At 37.5% G+C, this 21,589-nt stretch overlaps 1 protein-coding gene and 1 non-coding gene across 6 annotated transcripts in view; both read right to left on the bottom strand.

Annotated features, from left to right (window-relative positions):
• B4galt6 (beta-1,4-galactosyltransferase 6) overlaps positions 1-21,589 on the bottom strand; it is a 69,526-nt gene that overhangs the window by 42,747 nt on the left and 5,190 nt on the right. For 2 of the 5 annotated variants that reach the window (XM_010619705.3, XM_010619706.3), the window contains exon 2: positions 10,414-10,530. The exons of 2 other annotated variants lie outside the window; for them this stretch is intronic. In XM_010619705.3, the coding sequence (XP_010618007.1) occupies positions 10,414-10,530 (117 nt within the window). Of the gene's footprint in view, positions 1-10,413; positions 10,531-21,589 lie in introns of those variants that run through there. One more of the 5 variants, XM_033757472.1, reaches the window with a different exon arrangement.
• Positions 1,997-2,102, bottom strand: LOC117283830. The gene has a single exon (XR_004514847.1). It is a non-coding gene; the product is annotated as a U6 spliceosomal RNA (small nuclear RNA).

The following is a 21,589-nucleotide window of genomic DNA, read 5'->3' as shown; positions in this document are numbered from 1 at the left end:
ATGGGGAGGGGAGGAGGGGGTGAAGGGAGGGCAGGGGTAAGGGGAAAAAATGAGAATCAAGACTTGTCATGTAGAGGTACAAGATCCCAACAATGAATGTAACTGTACTGTATCCCTAAAATGTACCAATAAACTCAATTAAAGCTAAAAAAAAAAAAAATCAAAGGTCATTTGTCAAAATTTGAAAAATCAAATCAAAGGACTGCAACAAAGTTAAAAAACAATCTCCCAGAAAGTAGAAAGAGAGAAAAAAAAACTGGAAAATAGGAGAGAACACATGATAAAATTAGGATTCTTTCAAGAGCCACAAATCAAAACAGAGTTCCAAAAAGAAGGGGAGGAAAATAGCCAGAAAATATAATAAAAAGCTCCAAATATTCTCTGAAATTTTATAACCCTGAAAAACAAAAGCAAAACACACAAAAAAACAGAGTCTTCAGCAAGAAAAAAAAAAATCTAGGGCTGGGGATGTAGCCCTTGTGTAGCATATGTGAGGCCCTGGGTTTGATGGGGAGAGCAGGGGTGTTTGTGTATAGCAACTGTTCTCAAAAGCAATACTGAAGAGAAAAAACAATGACATGGGAACTTCGAGACCCTTCTTAAGTACAACCAATTCATGTGCTTAAGAGCTTAGGAAAAAACAGTGACAGATGCATAGAAAGCTCAGCACAAGCAGGACAGGTAGCGACAATACCAGTAAAAATAAAAAGTTCTGCAAAACAATGCCCCCTCAAGATTTGAATCTAAGTTATGATGTGATTATATCAGAGGAAAAGGGGAAATGAAAGTGGAGCATGCTGTAATATACTAAATGCCTTTCTTCCATAATAGGAACCGTTACAACTGATGAATCAAGGACAGAAGAACAGAGCCAGGATGCAGCTTGGTGGTAGAGAGAATGCTTAAGAGTATGCTGGAGAGAGGAAAAAAGAGGGAGGGAGGCATGAAGAGATAGCAGAGTAGAAACAATACAGAAGAAGCTGTTAAAAACTAAAAGTAGTTTGGGCTGCCTCGCAAGCACAAGGGCCCAAGTTCGATCCCCAGTACCATTAAAAAAAAAAAAAAAAAAATCTGAAAAAAAAATTAAAAGTAGTTTCTCTGAGGACTGAAAGTCAGGGAGAAATGTGATAGGGGACTTTTTAAAATTATAATCCTTTACTATTTTAAAATATAAAAGTACTATTCAAAATAAAAATAATTTGGGCCAGGGGTTTGGCTCAATGGTTTCACTGCCTGCCTCCTAAGCACAAGTGCCCGAAGTTCAATCCCAGATACCAAAAATAAATAAAAAAATAAAAATAATTTATATACTTTGCTTTTAGATATGAATAAATAAATGCTTAAAACAGTAAATACAAAGTTGCAAGTTATTCTGTACAAGTTACATAGTACTCATGCCCTCGTGTACATACAAATTTATATTAGATTTTTTAGCACATTCTATTAAAAAGAACAGACGGACTAGCTACATAAATATGATGAATTTTCCTAACTCATTTTATGCCAAAGACTGCAATATTTTGAATTTTTGCATGAAATTCATGCATGTTACCTAGACAAGCTGAAGAATTTGAACATTTTTATTATGTTCTGCTATTATGGGACTTCTTTAAATGGAACACTATGCAAAAAAGGATTATCTTTATTCAATTGTTGTTAGTCACCTACTATACAGTAACATGTGTAGCAACTCAAAATAAAAGATAAACAAGGTTGTCCCTAGGGTCCACTGCTTTGTGTGTTTCAAAAGCTCACTTTCTTATAATCCCAGAACAGAAAAATATAAGTATTTTCATATGATCCTCACATAATTTCTTAATGTTATGTAGTGACTTTATCAAGAGTATTTCCATACTCTGCATAATTTATTTAGTCATTCACATGTCGGCACCTTCTCTCACCCACATGTGAGATTCTATAGGCCCACATCCAATTTACTGAAATTTCAAGCTCCAAAGCTCCAACACATTTCTACAAAAAAAACTTTTTTTTTTTTAAAAATATGGAACGCTTCACAAATTTGCGTGTCATCCTTGCAAGGGGCCATACTAATCTTCACTGTATCATTCCAATTTTAGCATATGTGCTGCTGAAGCGAGCACTCTACAAACCAAACTTAATAGTCATTCCCCCTGCAGAGCCTGGTGACAAAACAAGGGCTAGGGAGACCATTTTTTTTATTCTAGTGCTAGAATGACTAAATTTTTCATGAAAGAACATCATATCCATGACTTTTACCAGTTTTAAATAACAAAAAAAAATTTAGAAACACCTTAAAGACATGCATAAGAGTGTATGTACATCCTCTGAATACAGTTTTGATGATAAACATGTTATTTTTGGCTACATCGGTATAAATAATCCTACAGAGCTCAACTCACTGCAAGACTTACAAAAATGCCTCCACATTGCCCAAGTCTTTCCCAGTGGTGTTTACTCATACATCACCTCAATGTATTACGCGTGTCAGTCTGCCTCAAGTCGACCTCTTTTAACTAAAATCAAACTTTTATTTCTAACATCTAATAAAGTACCTATGGCATAGAAAACCAAACACTTCACAACTGATAATAAAGCCAAGCATTTAAGCTTTTAGAGGCTTACTGTAATAGAGCCACAAAATCATTATTCCTACAAAAAATGGACAAGTGAATAACATTCATCAAGTATAACCACTGTCTTCAAAGTCAGGAAATGGTTTTAAAAGGTTATGTGTAATAGACGCATTTCTGAGATCCAACCAAGTGCCTGAAAGTTAGACATTATTTCATCTAATGAATGGATGAGAACTAAATCGGTCCTGGCCCCTCTTCCTGTTTTCTTCCCTCCCAGAACCACACCCAAGGAAAAGAGAAACATGGAATGAAAACTGCAGGACAGGTCTCCTCAGCTCTCACTGGACCTTATCACTTAAGAGGAAGGAAGAATTAGGACCAAAGGTCATATCAATGGCTTTATCTTTTTCTTGCAAAAGGACACTGTAAGCTGGGTGGTAGAAACACTGAGACTTCTATTCTTTTTCTACTAACTTGCTGTCAGAAAAGCAGTGCCTGAGGGCCTCATTTTATGTACCCATCAAAGAAGAAAAGTGTGTGGGGGCTGGGGACTTAGCTCAGTGGCACAGCGCCAGCTCAAGCAGCTCAAGGTCCTGAGTGTGATCCCTGGTACCACAATAAATAAATAGAAAGGAAGGAAGGAAGGAAGGAGGGGAGGCAAGGGGAGGGGAGGAGAAGAAGAGTGCTGGGTTATTTTTATAGACCTACCAACTTTAACACTGCGTGACTTTTATCATCTGTTTCAGTAATTAATAAACACATCTTGTCTTTCTAATTTGACTGGCTCTGCAGGCTACAAAGAAAGGAGAGTGCATCTATTAAAAAGTATTACTATCTACTTATATTTGGTGTTACATGAAGTCAGGCAGGGTGTTACCAACTTCTCTGACATCAAATGCACTCATAAATATCATAACCTATCTACCCCCTGTTAAATTTTAAGTGAGTTACTGTGTATTAATCAATTCTCCTCTATGGTGCAATTAGTTCTTTGTACACACTCTTGGCCATTTTCTCCTTTTAGGCAAATTACATATCTGTACAAGTCTGTATAGAAATAACTACCTGGATTATAAATAACTGTTCATGTTTCCCATCTCTCCCAGAAGCCTGGAGAGATCCTTAAAGAAAGACTTGTTTTCATTAATGTTGTATCCCCTATACAGGTAATATATGACCTATTTTAATTGTTCAATAAATGCTAAGTAACTGAACCTGGCAGGACCTCAAAGTTGCCAATTCACATGCCATTTTCCCTTTCTCCTTAGGCAACAGAGCCCCAATTTCATTCAGGGTATCGGCATGCTACTTCATTTCCCAGTGCTCTAGCTTATGGGAAGTGCCAGGCAGTGAAGTTCTGACAAGTGAGATTAGTATAAAGAAATACCGTGTGGGACTTTCTGGAAAGCTCCTTAATAACAAGTACCCTATTTGTTCTTCCCCCTTCCTTTCCTCCTCCCTAAAGACGAGTTCAAATACATAGACTGGGGCCCATGGCCTCTGGAGGCCGAGTTAACTATGAAGCAAACAGCAGAACAGAGGATGAAAAGCATGACAACTTACTTTAAGAAGCCTCCACAACAGCCACAGATAATAGCCTCCTGACTTTTGCAAGAGAACAGAAAGCCTCAAGCATCCTAAGTCACAATCCTCAGATATTTGCTAAAACCAAACCCAATTCCTAACTCATACAATAATGGCCTGTCTCCCGAGAATAGTTTTCCCATGAGTAAATGAAACACATGAAAAGTTTTCAAAGGTTCACCAAAGTAAGCAAACTCTAATCAAAGCATCTATTGGTTACCACATCTTTATTGAAACTATGGAAAGGATTTCTTTGTTTTGCAGGCTGCTAGTGGGAGGTGGTTTGTTTTGCTCAAGTAATCATTTCCCCTAATCAAGCTCAATTCTACAAATATAACTTACAAATATTTAGTCATACAAATATAGTTAATATAAAGATAGTTAATATTTCCTTTCAACTGAAGAAAAGAAAATTTTTTTTTGCTGTCCTAGGGATTCAAACCAGGGCCTTTATAATCAGCTTTATCCCCAACCATCACCCACCCGCCTATTTAAATTTTGAGACAGAGTACTACCATTATGTTACTAATCTTCCTGGGCTGGGCTCAAACTTGGGATTCCTCCTGTCTCAGCCTTCCTGAGGGCTGAAATTACCAGTATGAATCACCATGCCTGTCTGAATGGGCTTTTAATGAATACTTTCACAATCAACATACTCAACAATCCAGCACAGTCCTAATGAAGCTTTTAAAACATTTAAATTTCTCCTAAAATTGACATATTCAGAAGACTAATTAATGAAGATCAGTTAATGGGACCTTCACTGTATTATTAACTGTCATTTATGTTGACACAGTCTTTGTAAAAGAAATTAAGGTTAAAAGACTAAGGAAAACAAGAGTGTTTAGACTTGGTGGCATCTTAAACAAATGAGGCAAGTGATTAGAATAGATTCTGTAATAGCATGTGTGACATTATTCAAGTCAGTACCTTACAGCCTTGAATCTTTTAGAAGGGCTTAAAACTACCCACATACTTATCATATATTTAAGAAAAAAATACTTATAGCCAGGAGATTGTGAGTACAGGTTTACAGTGACACAAAGAAATGTCACAGATCTCTTAACTATTTAAAATGACAATGATGGAACTTCCAGTAAAATAGTGGAGCTGTAAACAGCAGCAAATCAGCCTCTCTCAGATTCAGATCCAGACACTGGAATGTAACAACTTGGGGGTTTTGAAAGAAAAAAGTGGATCCCTGAGACACAGGAAGAACATGAATGGAGAGCTGCAGTTCGCAAAATGGAGACAGACCTCATTGTAGAAAAAGGAGGTGGCAAACTGCACTTTCTCCCTGACTCCCAACTTGAAGCATGAGAGAGGAGTCTCAAATCTATAGAGTCACAGTGAGGGCAGGTGACTCTAGCAGCCTCCAGGGAGCAACACACCAGTAGAATGGAGCAGAGGATGCTGTGAGCTACCACACCTGGAGAGTGACTGGTGAGTGCAAGCATTCCCTGGAAAGGATACTGGCCTAGAGGCCATTTAAGGGGAGGGCCAACTGAACCTAGGACTCAGACCAGCTGTGGGTTGGCTTCATCTCAGAGCTCCTAGTGACTGGGTGAGGCACAACCACAGGAGACATACAGGGTCAGGGCACAATGGTCAGGCCAGCAAAAGACACCCAGAGTGTTGTAGGCTGAACAATTTTATCAAACCCCAGCCCCACAACCAGAGGCCAGGATCAGGCTGAACTTCTGTGGAGTTGAAAACACCAGAATTGTCACCCTGCCCTAACCCTACTGCAGGCTTGCTGGGATCATCCAGCATGGATCTGGGGTCTATCTGTCTTCCTTGTCTACCAGTGACAGAGTCAGACCCTGAACTAGACACTACCACCAAACTATAGACCCCATAAGATAACCACAGGCTTCAAATCACACAGAAATCTTTTTTTTCTTTTTTTTTTAAATTTGCTTTCTGTTTTGTGATTGTTTTTGTTTGCATGAGTGGGAACACTACTTTTGGTTCTTTTTGTTTAGTTCTTATTTTGTTTTTTTCCTTCTTTCCCAAAGCCTGGGTACTCTTCCTTTGTCCTTCAGCCCTGCTTCTAATCACTTTCTCTTATTTATTTTTTCTTCTTATTCCTTTTAAATTTCCTCACCTGAGGCTAAATTTGCTCTACTGAGGGGATATTTACTGTATATAGTTTTCTGATTTTGTTATAGAACTATATACATTTTGATATATAACTATAAATCTTATACTATGCCCACAGGTGGCAAATTAACAGTTAACACTGAAAAAGGCTGGGGTTAATCCTGAGACTAAAATGTTTCTCAGCCTGATCTTGCTCTGTGATACATTTAATATCTATGTATATCATATCTGTATATATCTGAATCAAGTTGTGGGCAGAGAGGTTGAGATATTTACAGAAAACAATTTTTATGATTAAATTTCACATTTTAACATAAAAAAAAAAAGTTAACACAGTTTGTCAACTCTCTAGACTGTGCTTGACGCTACTGTTGTCGCTGATTATACTACTTCAGCCTGGGTGACACACGGGTGATCAGCTGTTCTCCCTTGTATGCCAATACTGAGATTGTCTAGGGATCATAAACAATAGCATAGTCCAGTACCAAAGAACTGGGTGCTACGCCAAATAGTCAACAACATCTAATCCCTAATAAATTGAAAAGGCAGGATCTTGGGAACAGACTCCAAAACAAGCTTCACCTAAAAGACATCTCTGAAAAGTAATCATTTCTTATGGAGATCTCAAAACTAGCAATAAAGCTACCTACCATAAGCAATTTACAAGCAGCATCAATACAGAAAATAAACTGAAAGTGAGAAGACATAGAAGCGAGATGCAGCTCTAGACCTCCAGCTCACCCAAGGCAAATGCAGGGGGCATTGAGGTGGAAGAAATCAAAAGCCACCCAGATGAATTTTCTGAAGCAGTATCAGCAGAAGTAACAAAGCAGATGAATGAGCTTCTAGGAAAAAAAAAAATACAATGATTTTACAGGTAACTGAAGAGATAATTATCATAATGAAGGACACAGTAAATCTACAGTAGATGCAGATTTTTAAAAATAGGAGAGCATAGGAAAGTGATGGGAACTGATGAATGCCAACATAGAAAAGAACTGGAGATTAAAAATTCTAAGAGCAGCTGGGCATGGTGGCACATGCCTGTAATTCCAGCACTTAAGAGGCTGAGGCCAGAGGATTGCTGTGAGTACGAGACCAGCATGGACTACATAGCGAGTTCCAGGTCAGTCTCAACTACATAGTGTGACCTTGTCTCAAATTAAAAAAAAAAAAAATCCATGAGCGGCATAAACCAATGGAAGGGTCAGGGATTTAGCTCAGTGGCACTGCACCTGCCTTGCAAGCAACTGAAAGCTTTCACTCTAAAATCAAGAACAAGACAAGGATATCCACTATCACCTCTCCTATTAGCTAGAGTGATTAGACAAGAGAAAGAAATCAAAGGAACAAGGTTAGGAAAGGAAGAAGTTATCATTTTTTTTGATAGCACAGAAGATCTCAAAACTTCCACCAAAAGACTCCAGATTCAGTGCTCTAGCAGGATACAAAGTCAACACTCAAAAATCTATAGCATTCCTGTACACGAATGACAAACTCACTGACACAGAATTAGAGAAACAATGCCTTTCACAATAGCATCATGAAAAATGAAATCCTTAGGAATCAATATCAATCTAACAAAGGAAGTTAAAGACCTTTGCATTGAAAATAATAGTACTTTGAAAAAGGAGATCTAAGAGGCTACCACAGAATGGAATGATATCCCTTGTTCTTCTGTAGGAAGAACCAACACAGTGAAAATGGCCATACTTCCAAAACTATTATACAGATTTAATGCAATCTTAATCAAAATACTAACAGCATACCTCACAGAACTAGAGAAAACAACACTAAAATTCATTTGGAACCAGAACAGACCTAGACTAGCAAAAGCAATTCTGGGCAATAAAGGCAAGGCAGGAAGCATTACAATGTCTAACTTAAAATTATAGTACAAAACTACCATCATAAAAACAGCGTGGAACTGGCAAAAAACACAGACTTGAGGATCAATGGAACACAACAGAAGATACAGAAACAACTCCAAACACACTTAGACACTTTATCTTTGACAAAGGAACTAAATACCTTCACTGAAAGAAAACTACCCTTTTAATAAACAGTGCTCAGAAAACTGACTTTCCACATACTGAAGATTAAATCTAGTCTCATTATCTCTAACCAATCACTAAACTAAAATTGAAATGAATCAAAGATCTAAATATAAAAGCAGAAACAATCTGCTAGAAGACTGAATAGGTAAAACTCTTGAAGACAGGTATAAGTAAAGACTCTATGAACAAAACCCCAATCAGGAAATACAACAAAGAATCAACAACTGGGGTCACATCATATTAAAAACCTTTTGTGGGCCAGGGATTTAGCTCAGTGGTGCAGGCGCTTGCCTGGCAAGCACAAGGTCCTGAGTTTGATCCCCAGTACAAAAAAAATACCAGTGAAGAGACAGCCCACAGTATGGGAAAAATAATTTTTTCCAAGGTACTCATAAGACAAAGGACTAATATCTTGAATATATAAAGAACTCAAGAAAATCAGACCCTCCAAATTCAAAGACCCAATCCAAAAATGGAATGAAATGAATATATACTTCTCAGATGAGGAAATGAAATATCATCAGCAAATTAATTTTTGAAAAAAATGTTCAACATTCCTGATTGTTCAAGAAATTCAAATTAAAACAACACTGAGATGCCATTCATTCCAGAAAGAATGGCTATCATCAAGAAATCAACCAGTAACAAATGCTGGTTAGGCTGTGGGAAAAAGGAACCCTTCTCCTCTGTTGGTGGGAGAATAAATTGGTATAATTAATGCAGAAATCAATATGGAGATTCTTAAAAACATCTAAAACTAGAGTTAAAAGTATCATATCACAGCGATATATGCACACCCATGTTTACAGTGGCACAGTTTAAAATAGCTGAATCTTGGAAACAGCCCAGTTGCCCATCAACAGATGAATGAAGAAAATATGGTTTTTATATATAATGGAGTACTACTTTTCTTAGAATAAACTTGAGACTTCTTTATGTAAAAGGATGCACCTTGAGGCCATACTTTTGTTGTTGTTTTTTGGTATTAGGGACTGAACTCGGGACCTTATGCTTTCAAGGCAGGTGGTGGAACTACTGAGCTAAATCCCCAGCCCTCAAGGCCATACTTTTAAATGAAATGAATCAGACATATGTTTAAATATCACACTGTTTCTCTTGTCTGAGAAACTAAAAGGGTAAATAAGGACAAAAGTGGATGACAGATATTGGGAAGCAGGAAGAAAATTTTCAAATGGGAAGGGGAACAAGGAGCGGGGGAAGGGAAGGAAAGGAAGTGGAAAGAAAAGAAAATGGAAAGAAATGGAAACAAGGCTTTTGTATATAAGGAAGGGAAGAAGGGTTGAACGAGGCAAGGGAAATGGGGAAAAACAGAAGCAAGATATTATGTACAAGTACAAATTCTTTACAACAAATGTGATCATTATGTTTATCAAAAGTGTACCAATAAAATTAATTTTTTAAAAGGGTGTAGAGGGTATAGAAGCTGACAATCTCACTGGGCCCTTTAAAGTGCTACCCATATTAAATAATCCTTTGGGACAGACTGCAGGAACATTGCCATGGAGAAGGAGTAGCATTCCTCCACATTAAACCCACTTCCATCATTTCACTATCATTAAACCCTGAGTACAGCCTACTGGACTGTAACCTTATGTGAGTTTAATGAAGATTCTACTTCTAAACATTCTGAGAAGAAAAGAGGAGCTACTGAATTCCAGTTTTATAAAATTTCTCCTTTAGCCCTTTAAGATAATCATGCAATTATTAAGAATATTCTATAACTGAAAATATTGTTTTCTTATAATTAAAAATATTAAGTGTTTTCTACACATAGCTGGAAAAATATTTTAGGAATAATGGGCATACACAATAGTATAGATCATCAAACTAAAAAAGTTATTATTTTGTGGTTAATTTCTCTTAAATACAATAGGGAAACTGAAAAAGCAGAAGTCACTCAACTTATGTATTTTGCATCAAACCCCATCACCTAAAATATGTGACAGACCTGCTTTGCATGATAAAATAATCTACTAGAACACTTTGTAGAAAATATGGAGTTACTTGGAGGCGAAACAAGAGTTTAAAAGATTTGGTTTACTGTGACTCTAAGAAGCAAAAGCAAATCAAGACAAAAGAGGAAGCAGTCTCACCTGTACCATTGAGTGTTGTGTTTTTATTGGTGTACAGCCTGATCATGTGTCCTATTGTCTTCACATTTTCTCTCAACATTATACCTCGGGCTTGTACCATAAAGAGATATGTGTTGGCTAGAAAATAAAAAAGAGAATGTTATGACAAAATGTTTTTCTTATTTAATAAAATAAAATTCAGAATTAGTGAAGTGCATAATAAACTCATTCAATTGTTACACTGATGAGGAAAAGAAATGTAAGATGAGTTTCTACTTTAAAAACCTTCAAAATAAACTAATTTTTAAAACAAAATGAAAAAAATTAAAAGTGCAATATCCATCTATCAAATAGGATGAGCCAAAATCAGCAAACTGAAATACCATAATGAATCCTTTATCCTTAAGTGATTTTCTACTATAAAATGTATGTACTTAGTCACTTCAAAAGATACTTTAACACAAGTACTCAAGATTATATTTATAAAAATAATTTTCTCTAATTTTTTCATTAATTCACTCAACCCCAAACTTCATAAAGGCAGGGATACCTTATTTAACAGTAAATATACCACAAATCACCATAATCTAGTATGGATACAGATCTGATAGCTGATCCTATAAACTCTCAATGTGTTGAGGGGAAAGAGTGATCTAAAATCAGAATCTATTTTGGTAATTTCTCTCAAAGTGTTAATTACTTGAACTTTGGTACTCCCTTTCCATCACAAGCCTACCTACCATGATGGTAAAAATAGGCAACATCAAAAATCAAGGTGCATGTTAAGGTTGGTCAATTTAATTCTTTGTGCTATATACTTCAAAAAGCAGGATGGTGCTTTCCTCCCAGGAGAGAAACTGGTCAATTGACAAAGACTACAAAAGCCCCTGGGGCTGCATGCCAGGTCTCCTGGGGCAGGCAGGGGACTGAAGTCTGAAGACTGGGTCTCCTGCTCTGCCTGGGCAGTGCGTGCATGGGGACAGCTTCGCTGGATCCCAGTTTCCGGGGTGTTCTCTTGGCACCAGGTGTTCTCTAAAGCCTCTGCCACTGGAAATTCTCTAATCACAAAGCCAGAAAATCAGAAATCAAAATACATGAGGCAGAAGCTCCTTCTCTCAACTAAGCCAAAATGGCAAAGCTCAGTCCACTGCTGTCAATGTTCCAAGTAGCTGCCACTTAGCACAATAATGACACTCTTGAAAAGTAAACACTGAGTTAAAAATGAAGAAAGCAACTCACTTTCTGGGCCCTGCTCTATCTCAAGATGGCAGAGTTAAGTGAAAATTTATATTTACCACCTCCTTTGCCAATTTTTATGTAAATTTGAAATTGCTCGAAGTACATATGAATACAGTGTATATAAAACAGTATGGAAGCAGAATAGTTTTTTTTTCACCTTCAATGGATAAAAAAGAAATTAAAAAGAAAAACAGGTTCTACCTAAACTTTACCTTAACCATTTTTAAGATTGTGACTACATGCTTTCTAGAAAGCAATACTATAATTAGACTTAATTTGTTTAGGTTTGAATTTATTATACTGAGTTACAATACCACAAGATTTATTATATTTCTGCACTTGAGTGGACCTTAAAAGGATAAAGAAAAGAGACAAAGAAAACTAAGATATAGCCAGGCAAAAATGTGAAAAATGTCTGATAAAAGCCAAATTAATATTAACATTTCTACCTAAACCAAGATCAACAGAAATGAGGAAAAACATCAAATAATTATTAATGCCAACTGGTTGATAGAACCTTGGATATTTTTTCATCAAAAAGTTACGTACAGAATTTAACTACAATATAAATTTCTATGTCAGACTATACAAAGGGCTATCATAGAGTAGAACTCAGCCAAGATTTTAAAAACACAGACTAGTGAAAATGATACTGGCCTGAGAAAGGAAATGTTAGATAAGAGCATATGTACAAAATTATGTGTCTTAGAAATATGATTTCACAAAAAGTATACAGCTTATAGCTATAGGTTACAAGTGTTAAGAAAAAGATTACTAATGTTACCTGTAACACAAAAGCGAATTATTTATCAAGAGTTCAATTACTTTTCATTAGATGGATGGAGAAAAAATTAAAGAAAAGTCATAGACACCAAGCTCTTCAAATGGAAAAATCTATTAGTTCATTTAAAATCACTTACAGCTAATTGAGTTACATTCCTTAGGTTAATGGTCCTCATGGACTTAATCCCTAAAGATAAAGACTCATTCCGGAATAAAATTGAGTTTAACTACATTGTAATTGTTTAAGAATGGTTCTGACTGTCTGATTCCCAACTATCATACGATATTCAACTAAATATTTGCTACTTATTATCAAATGTAATATCTTATTAGCAAAACTTCAAGAGGAAGTCTTTGCCCGAAATTCCCATTTCTGTTCACAGGAAACTACTATTCAGAAAAAAACAGGAGGAATAGTGGAGAGGGTAAAGAGAGGACAGGGGAATGGGGAAAAAATAAGAAAAGATACATCATGTAAAGGTACAAGATCCCAATGATGAATGTAACTGTATTGTATAGCTAAAATGTACCAATAAATTTAATGAAAGAAAAGAAAACAAATAGGAAAATCTTTTTCAGCTTTGCTCTTGGGTCTTGAGGCAATTAAGAAATATACTAAAAACACCACCAGTTAATTAAAACCATGATGTGTGTCCTTCTATTTAGCTCATTTTCTATTTGTCTCTTCATAATGAGACACAAATATGACTTTTTTACCGATTATGCTTTCAGGTGGGCCGGTAGGTGGGGGCTACAACACAGGCAGTGGCGGGGGGGCTCTTTAAAAGTCAGTAGTAGCAGGGCTGGGGATTTAGCTCAGTGGTTCTGCCACCTGCCTTGCAATCACAAAGACCTGAGTTCGATCCCCGGTGCAAAAAAAAAAAAAAAAAAAAAAAAAAGTCAATAGTTTAAAACTTTCTAGGCATCTTACCAGTGTTTTTGTTACGAAATTTAAGAAACATGCCTCATCCTCCACTGAAGAAAATAAAGGAATGCATTTTCTATAAAACTGTCCCCTTTTCAATATCCAGCTGTGGTCAGTGAAAGCACTGTTGAGTATGTGCAGAGACCTAGAAATGTTTCCTGGACTTTGAAGGACTCCAACACAACACCCCTCCTATGCTGAGATCCATTCTAATTGCTGTGACACACTGCCACAATTTCCAGATCTTTTCACAAAAGGAAGTCAAGAGAGCTCTTCTGAAGGAAGATTATGTTGGTTAGCCAATCTGGTGTACACCTACACTAAATGTAGGACTGGAACTAAGAAAGGGGCTAGAAATCACAATAGTAGGAAAGAGTCATATAAAAGTAAAAGATGGAACTAGGGTGGTGAATTACCAGGAAAAAACTTAAGGAGATAAGAAAGTAAAGACCAAGGTACACAGACTGCAAATAAGAGGCACAAAGATTAATGATTCCAAGATTAATCAATCTCAGCTTGAATGCAGTGAAAAAGTTAATGGACGAGAGAGAGAGAGAGAGAGAGAGAGAGGAGAGAGAGAGAGAGAGAGAGAGAGACTGAGAGGGAGGGAGGGAGGATAAGGAAGGAGACACCCTTTCAGGCCATGCCAGTGATCACCTCCTCCAACCAGGCGTCCCCTCCCAACGTAACATTTCATCAGTGGTGTAATCCATTGATGAGTATCACACCCTCAGGATCCAATCCAAATGCCCCTATGAGCACGAGACTGGTAGGATATCCAAACCACAACAGTACTAATAATATTATTCCCATTTTGTAGATACAGAAATAATTAACTTGCCAAATGCCACATAGTTATTACCAAGGAGTGGTGAAGGCTGGCTACAGTGAACTATCTTCACCATCATACCTTTTACCCTCTGACTGCTATTAGGAGATCAATGTCAGCCTTCAAGAAACCAATTTCTGCTGGGGATTTAGCTCAGTGGTTCCGGCACCTTCCTTGTAAGCACAAGGACCTGAGTTCGATTCCTGGTACAAAAAAATGAAACCAATTTCTTCTGGAAACAAAAGAAAAATAAAGACTTCAAGAGAAAGTGACAAAATTGAAACATCAATTTTCAGAAAAAGAAAGTCACAAACAATAAAGTCCAGGAAAGGTTCTTTGGAAGAGAACTACTGAACATGACTACATCCTGAGTGTAAAAAGCCAGAGGAATGAGTAAATAATGTACTAGTGCTAAAAGTACTAATAATAATTTTAGTGCTAAAAGAAGAGTAAGGCCGGAATTTAGCTCAGTGGTGCCACTGCCTGCCTCACAAGCACAAGGTCCGAAGTTCGATCCCCAGTACCAAAAAAAAAAGAACAGTAAGGAGGGAAAAGATTTCCACTGATAGGATGAGTTAAGGAAAAGCTCTGAGGAGCACAGATGCAAAGCCTCCCCAGGGAACAACCCAACTCAAGGAGGAGTTTGGTAGTAATGGAAAATGAGCAAAATAGGTCCCCAATCGGGTGGCTTGCAAAACAGAAGAGTAAAAGCACTGAAGGCCACTGTGAGGATAAGATGTAACATGAAAGGTGAGACACAGTGACATGTGACCACTAAGAAGGCCATGGTGTGAGGAGGTGTGGGAAGGGCAGACCACAGCTACACAGACACCCAGCACACACAGGAACAGCGTAGGTGGAAGGCACAGACCAGACTTCCTGTTGGTCACTGATGGGAACAGCAGTGGCGAACAAAGTGAAGTTGGAACACACTGAACCAAGTAAGAATTGCAGAAATCTTCCAGAGATGCAGGCAGATATAGGAAAGTATAGGTTGACTTGGGCTAGGAATGCTGCTCAGTGGCACGGCACCTGCCTGGCAAGCACAAGGTCCTGAGTTCAATCCCCAGCACAAAAAACAAAGTATAGGTTGCTAAAGAAAAGGAAATGAGTTAACATTCACTGAGTACCAACAATGGTCATACATTGTGCTAGAGACTACACACAAATATATGACAATATACACATAGCTGTAATTCATTTAGTTCTTATAATCACCTATTGTGGGTTGAAAGGATGGCCCCGACACATGTGTCCACATCCTAGTTCCCAGAACCATGAAGCAACTTACGCAGCTAGAAGTCAAAACTCAGGACTCAGACACAGGTCTGAATGAACCTGAGAGATAGCGATTTGGAGGAAGCAATGGATGAAAGTTGCAGAGGGCAGGGAGGGACAAAGAAAAGAAATCTTCAATGTAAAAAATTGTGACAGAAGTGACAATCTGAGGAATAAACCAGACTTCAATTACTGTGAAGAGCTGGAAGTCAGAAGGGATACTTAAATTATAGGAGAAAAAATGGTTGTTCATATTGCCTACAAAATATATAAGAAAATACAAAGTAAGAAGGGGGGAAAAAGACAAAACACCACGTATAGTCACCCTTCAAATAATATAAGGGGGGGGATGACAAAATATCACATTCACTCTTCACAATAACTACAGATATCTGAATCAGATAGCTCTGAATTTCTAAGAATTCACAGTAATCTTGTGTGTTTCAGACACTGAAAAGTTATCTTCTTTCTATATTTAGTGTCATGTTCAACAAATCCCCAGAAATATTCATCCATGTTGGTAAAGGAAAATATATTGTATTATCACCAATAATAGTGGTATAAATCCCAGGACTAAGCCAGATTATATATGAAATACCATTCATATTTTGCCTAGGACTAAGGCATTGCTTAGATTAGAAAAATAGTAATAAATGTTGAATTCGTGCCAAGCTGTTAAACAGTCCCTTTTATGTCAAAGTTCTGTTTAGAGACTATCTCACACATGCTGATAATAATGGAAAGCTAGGTATGGGCTCAAAGAAATCTGCTGTGCAAATAACTATCAACCTACAGTAAGTAGCCTGTTCTCCACTTTTCGAGACAGTCATGGGCTGACTATTAAATGAAGAGAATGAAAGAATTCTGTATTCAGAGTCCCATTTTATGAAGCAGGTAGCAAATACAATAACCACATACAATTACAGATCTACTTCAGATCTCAGCCAAGAGCACAAGCTTTGCTGATGTAGACACTAAAACTTAACAAGAAAGTCTTTGTAATTATCACTTTCACTCTGCAGTTAACAGTTTTAAATTATTTTTGAAGATTCTTGGGTTTAAATACTGAGCATGATTAAATGCGGAGTCCACCCAAAAAAATATTACATCAGGAAAAGAAAAACTTGTATAAATATTTCAAAGCTGACCCTGAACTCCAAGAAACCTTCCTAACCCAGTCTCCTGAGTAACTGAGTGTGCACCTCAGTACAGGTGTGCACCACCATGCAATACTAAATTTGTTGAGGCATCATGAGATTAATATAAGTTACCTTTGGCCTCTACAATTACAAGAAGTGGCCATTTAGCTTCCACACATTTATTAGTATGGCAAACTGCTGAAGTGTGTACACATTTTGGGCAGACTTAGTAAATTTAAATAAAAACTGACTTCCCATGGTCATATATTAGTAAAGATGTTCAGATATTTATTGTCTGTGAGTCTCTCAGGGGCCTCTGATTCCTCTCTACAGAACAAAGATCCTGAAGAGGTACAAACTGCCTAAAACAAAAGAAGTGCTTTTTCAACAACCAAATAGAGGTTCAGCTGCATTTAAAGGCAGCTGATAATTCAAAAAGTAGCCTCTGGACGGATCTAGTAATATGAAAACACTATCTGACAAAAGACAGCTGTGAGCCCTGCTTATGCTAATTCACTATGCTATTTACATAACACAAAAATGCACAACCTCCTTAAAGCATTATAAGAACCCTAAGAGAGTTAGTGAACCACTGGGAAAAACTAGAATCAGGAGGAAATGAAGAAATCTCAGAAGGAAAAATGCAGATAATTAAACAGACTTTAAAATCTAATCAAGAGACTCAATGATACTACAAACTAAAAGATCAAATCATAGACAAACATGCCCAGGAAACATCACAAAATTGTTAAAAATTAGTGGTTTTAAAGTGCATAAAATGAATGTAAAACAAATCTCTATCCACTTAAGAATTCTACTAAATTGAGAGGAAAAAAAAAAAGGAAGAACTAATTGAACTATCTGTTTTATTACCATGCCCAATTTCTTTTTCATAATTAAAACATCGTTTGGACTTACTTATTCACAAAAAGTAAATGACTCTAAAACCAGAAGCAGAGAAGGGGACACTGGGCAAGAAATGAATTTTAAGGACTTCCAAATCCAAAGGGAGGAGAAAGGAGGGGGAAGTAAAAAGAATTAAAATGTGTTATATACATGCACCAACTCCCAATGATGAATATCACTGTAATACACTGCAAATATGTACTAATAAAAACCAATTTTTTAAGGACTTCTAAATCCAGCACATACTCTGAAATCAGTAAACAAGGCACCTCATAATTTTCTACCTTCAGTCTCTTGGTTCAAATGAAAATGTCCAACTTCTCTTCCTATAAAGTAAATCTGGAAACTGCACTATAATTAGAAGACATAAGTTATCTTTCTCTGTCTTCTTTGTTAAGAGGTATGTGCTTACTCTGTTGTCAAAGCTGACCCTGAACTCCTGGTTCAAGAAACCTTCCTGACCCAGTCTCCTGAGGAACTGAGAGTGCACCACATGCAGTTAACTTCATTATGAAAAAGACGATATGTAACATGGTCTCAGTAAAATCACACTGACATTAGCAAGCCTCAAAACAATAGAATATTTCAATCAAGATATCATGTTATAATAACAAACCTCATATAGATACTTAAGGATAGTATTGTACATGTAGTAGCCAAATGCTAGAAAACATTATTTTGAAATTACTTCCATATAGTAACCTAAAATTCTATACAGTACTTTAAGAACTTTTATTAATCTTGTTAAGTGAATTATAATGTTCCTTTGTAATAATTAAGTAGACTAACACTTTTAGCATCGACCTGTAACCCAATCCACTAGTCACCACAGACTCATGAAGGAACACATGATGCGGTTATCCTCACCAATGTATCTGTCCATTTCTTTCTGGATGAAAACTTTACCATGCCAGGTGTCTACTTCTGTCTTAAAACAAGTCAATCTGGTTTTCAAAATTAAGGTTAGTTCCTGCTGCCTGCCTTGCAAGCACAAAGACCTGAGTTTGATCCCCAGTACCAAAAAAAGAAAAAAAAAAAATTAAGATTAGTTCCATCAAAGACCAAACGGTATAAGATGACTAGTTGAGAAAAGTCAAAGTAGCACTTATTTTCTCCCCTATCATCTCAAGTGTTTGCAGAAACACAGTTCCCAGACTACAGAATTACCTAGGGTACATATTAAAAATGACTCAGAGTCATAGTTACAATCACTAGTGACATTCCTGGGATACAAGCTTATTAAAGCATCTCATCTTCAATAAGAGTCAAGCAAATTCATATTTCAAAAGCAATGCTTATAGTAATTCTCAAAATATAACTAAAAACATTTGTAACAACCAAACCAATATTTTATATTAAACTTATATAATCCATTTTTACATAGCTTTCTAAGGTATGTGTAGTTCATTCAGACTTAAGGAATCTATGTTCATCCTTAATGAACATACATGATGATTTGATGAAGTCAAAAACTTTTACAAACTCAAGTAATCAACCCTAAAAACAAAGATGAAACAAAAAGCTATACTTATTATACCCTGAAGAAAAAAAAAAAGGTTAGCTACAAATGTCTTAAAGTTCCTAAGTACTGTATACCCTCCTAGACATTTTGCTGCACCACACAGCCAAAAATATAACTACTGACATAAACACCCTGTAAGCTAATTCTCCTATTTCAACTGAGTAGGGTTTCTGTTGCAGCTCAAAAACTGCCAATTTCTGCTATAACCAATTCTATCCACAGGTGACTGACTATAAAATACAAAGACTCAAACTGGCCTAATATAAGATGTATAGTATATGAGCAAGAGAATTTTAAAAATTGGGATGTCACCTAAAATTCTCCAGTTGAGTCTGAGATCTAAGGTTTCAACACCTCGTTATGATCAATGGAACTTCCATTCTCCAAAGGCATGTCAATGGCACCGTGTGCATCCTCAGAAGACCTACTTTCAACCTTCAGTTGACCTCACCTTCAATTTGAATCATAGTATTACTTCCACACTATACTCTTTGTTAGTATCTGACAAAAGAGAAACAGAAAGAGTATTTTAAATATAGTACTAAATGACTAAGTCCTCCAAGAATTAAAAGGCAAGGGGGAAAAGAGAAATAAAGCAACAAGAGTGGGCTGTGCTGAAAGACACTGCAATAAACAGAGATTGAGGAACCCCAAATGCAGCCTAGGAACCAAAGCTCTAGAAGAATCACTTAGCAGCACCATAGCCTCCCCACCTACTTGTAGGACAAGTATCAAAGAAGGTATGAAAGGGGAAAAGAAACACAAAGCCATATGGGGGGAGGGGGACAAGCGGAGGAGTAGGTCTGCTGCCCCTTACCTGGAGGAGCTAGGGTGCTGTCTGGAGAACAGCACAGGGAGGGTTAGGGGCCTATTCTGCCTCCCATAGAAAGCCCCTTTCCTTGCCAGGTGTGATGATACATGCCTATTATCCCAGCCCTAAGGAGGACATAAGTTCGATGCCAGCCTGGGGTACACAGCGAGCTCAAGGCCAGCCTGAACTATACAGTGAGACCCTGTCTCCAAAAAAAAAAAAAAGACAAAGACAGAGACAAAGAGACAGAGCAAAAGCCCCTCTCCAACCTTAAAAATGGAAATGTGTGGGGAAAGAGCACTTTAAGGACATTTAGAGTGCATTCAGGTCCGTTAGAACATTTGTGTGTGTGTGCCCTCTGTGTTTCCTTAACTTTTAACTTAAAATCTGCTTCACTGTCATTACCCTCACTGCTATTCAAAGAGTTTCACCTCTCTTCAAAGTAGCTCTTCAAACTGATGAAAACAGAGCTCATATTTCCCCTGAATCTTCAATTTTCCAGGGTAAAAAATGATCAGTTCCTTCAACTCAAGCAGAAGAGTCAGATGTCCTACCATGTACACTTGATTTATTTCGGCCCCTCCAACAATGCTGCTATATGAGACTCTGGGCAGGTGACACTCTTTGGGAGCTCATCTTTCCTCCTTTGTTCACACAAAGGCCAGTCCCACTGAGTGTGACCTCCAGTAGTGGCTAAAGCACTGGCTACCGTTGGGATTTTGTTTCTGGGCTTCTTTGCCAACTCTGGCCCAAGAGACACTAATGCCTTTGTATCTCAGCTTCTTGGGGCCCCTTAGCCCTTGCACAGAAGGGCAAACACTGGGGCTGTGGTCAGAGAACAGCAGCCAGGACATGAAGCCTAGAAGTACTAGTGGGCTGGGAAGACATGTCCTATACAAGAAGGAAGCCTATAAAAACAGGCTTTTCATAGGATGGAGGATTAAAAATGATAAGAATCGGAATGTTCCAGGACAAGACTTGGGAAGAATGCTTATGAAAGCAGGCTTGGATGGGTAGGAAATCAGCTACCATATATAACACTGCCTCAAGAAGCATTTTCTCCCCAACAAAATTCTAGACTGCATTTGGAATACCTACCACTTTACAGACACTACATGCCCAGGATCAGGAGTTTCTGTTTTATACGTATCCACATACACGGATACTTCTATCTTTAGTAAGCACTAAAAGACAGAAATTATCGATGAACACTGCTACAGAGTACCATATTACGCCTTCATTCGTCCATAATGTTTAATACATCTCAACTATATTCATAAAAGACTAAGGCAGAGAATGTCATTTGGCACTGCCAGATTTCAACAAATCAATAGATTACCTAATTTCCCACAAGGCCCCAAGACACAGACTAATTCATACGACACTGCAGAGCTGGGCTATATGTGTTGCTCCAGAATGGCCATCCGAATGGGAGGCCATCTCTAAGACAGCCTGGCCCTCCCTTGTATGGACCTGACCTACTAACTCCTTGACAAGGTAGGGGAGGGAAAAGGGTGGCAGCAGTTCCTGGGATACTTCCAAACTACACTAAGCTGCCTACATATTTTGATTTAACCTCTGATTCCTTGTTTAAGAGTAACTGACAGTAGCTAGGAGTGTTGGTGCATATCTATAGTCCCAGCACTTGGGAGGCCAAGATAGGATTGCTCCAAGTTCGAGGCCAACCTGGGCTACATAGGGAATTAAAGATCAGTCTGAAGTACACAGTGAGACCCTGTCTCAAAAAAAAAAAAAAAAAAAAAAA

Source organism: Fukomys damarensis, unplaced genomic scaffold (assembly GCF_012274545.1).
Source record: "Fukomys damarensis isolate Sample0158 unplaced genomic scaffold, DMR_v1.0_HiC HiC_scaffold_30, whole genome shotgun sequence".
Lineage (NCBI taxonomy): Eukaryota > Metazoa > Chordata > Mammalia > Rodentia > Bathyergidae > Fukomys > Fukomys damarensis.
This window is presented reverse-complemented; position numbering and strand designations above follow the sequence as displayed.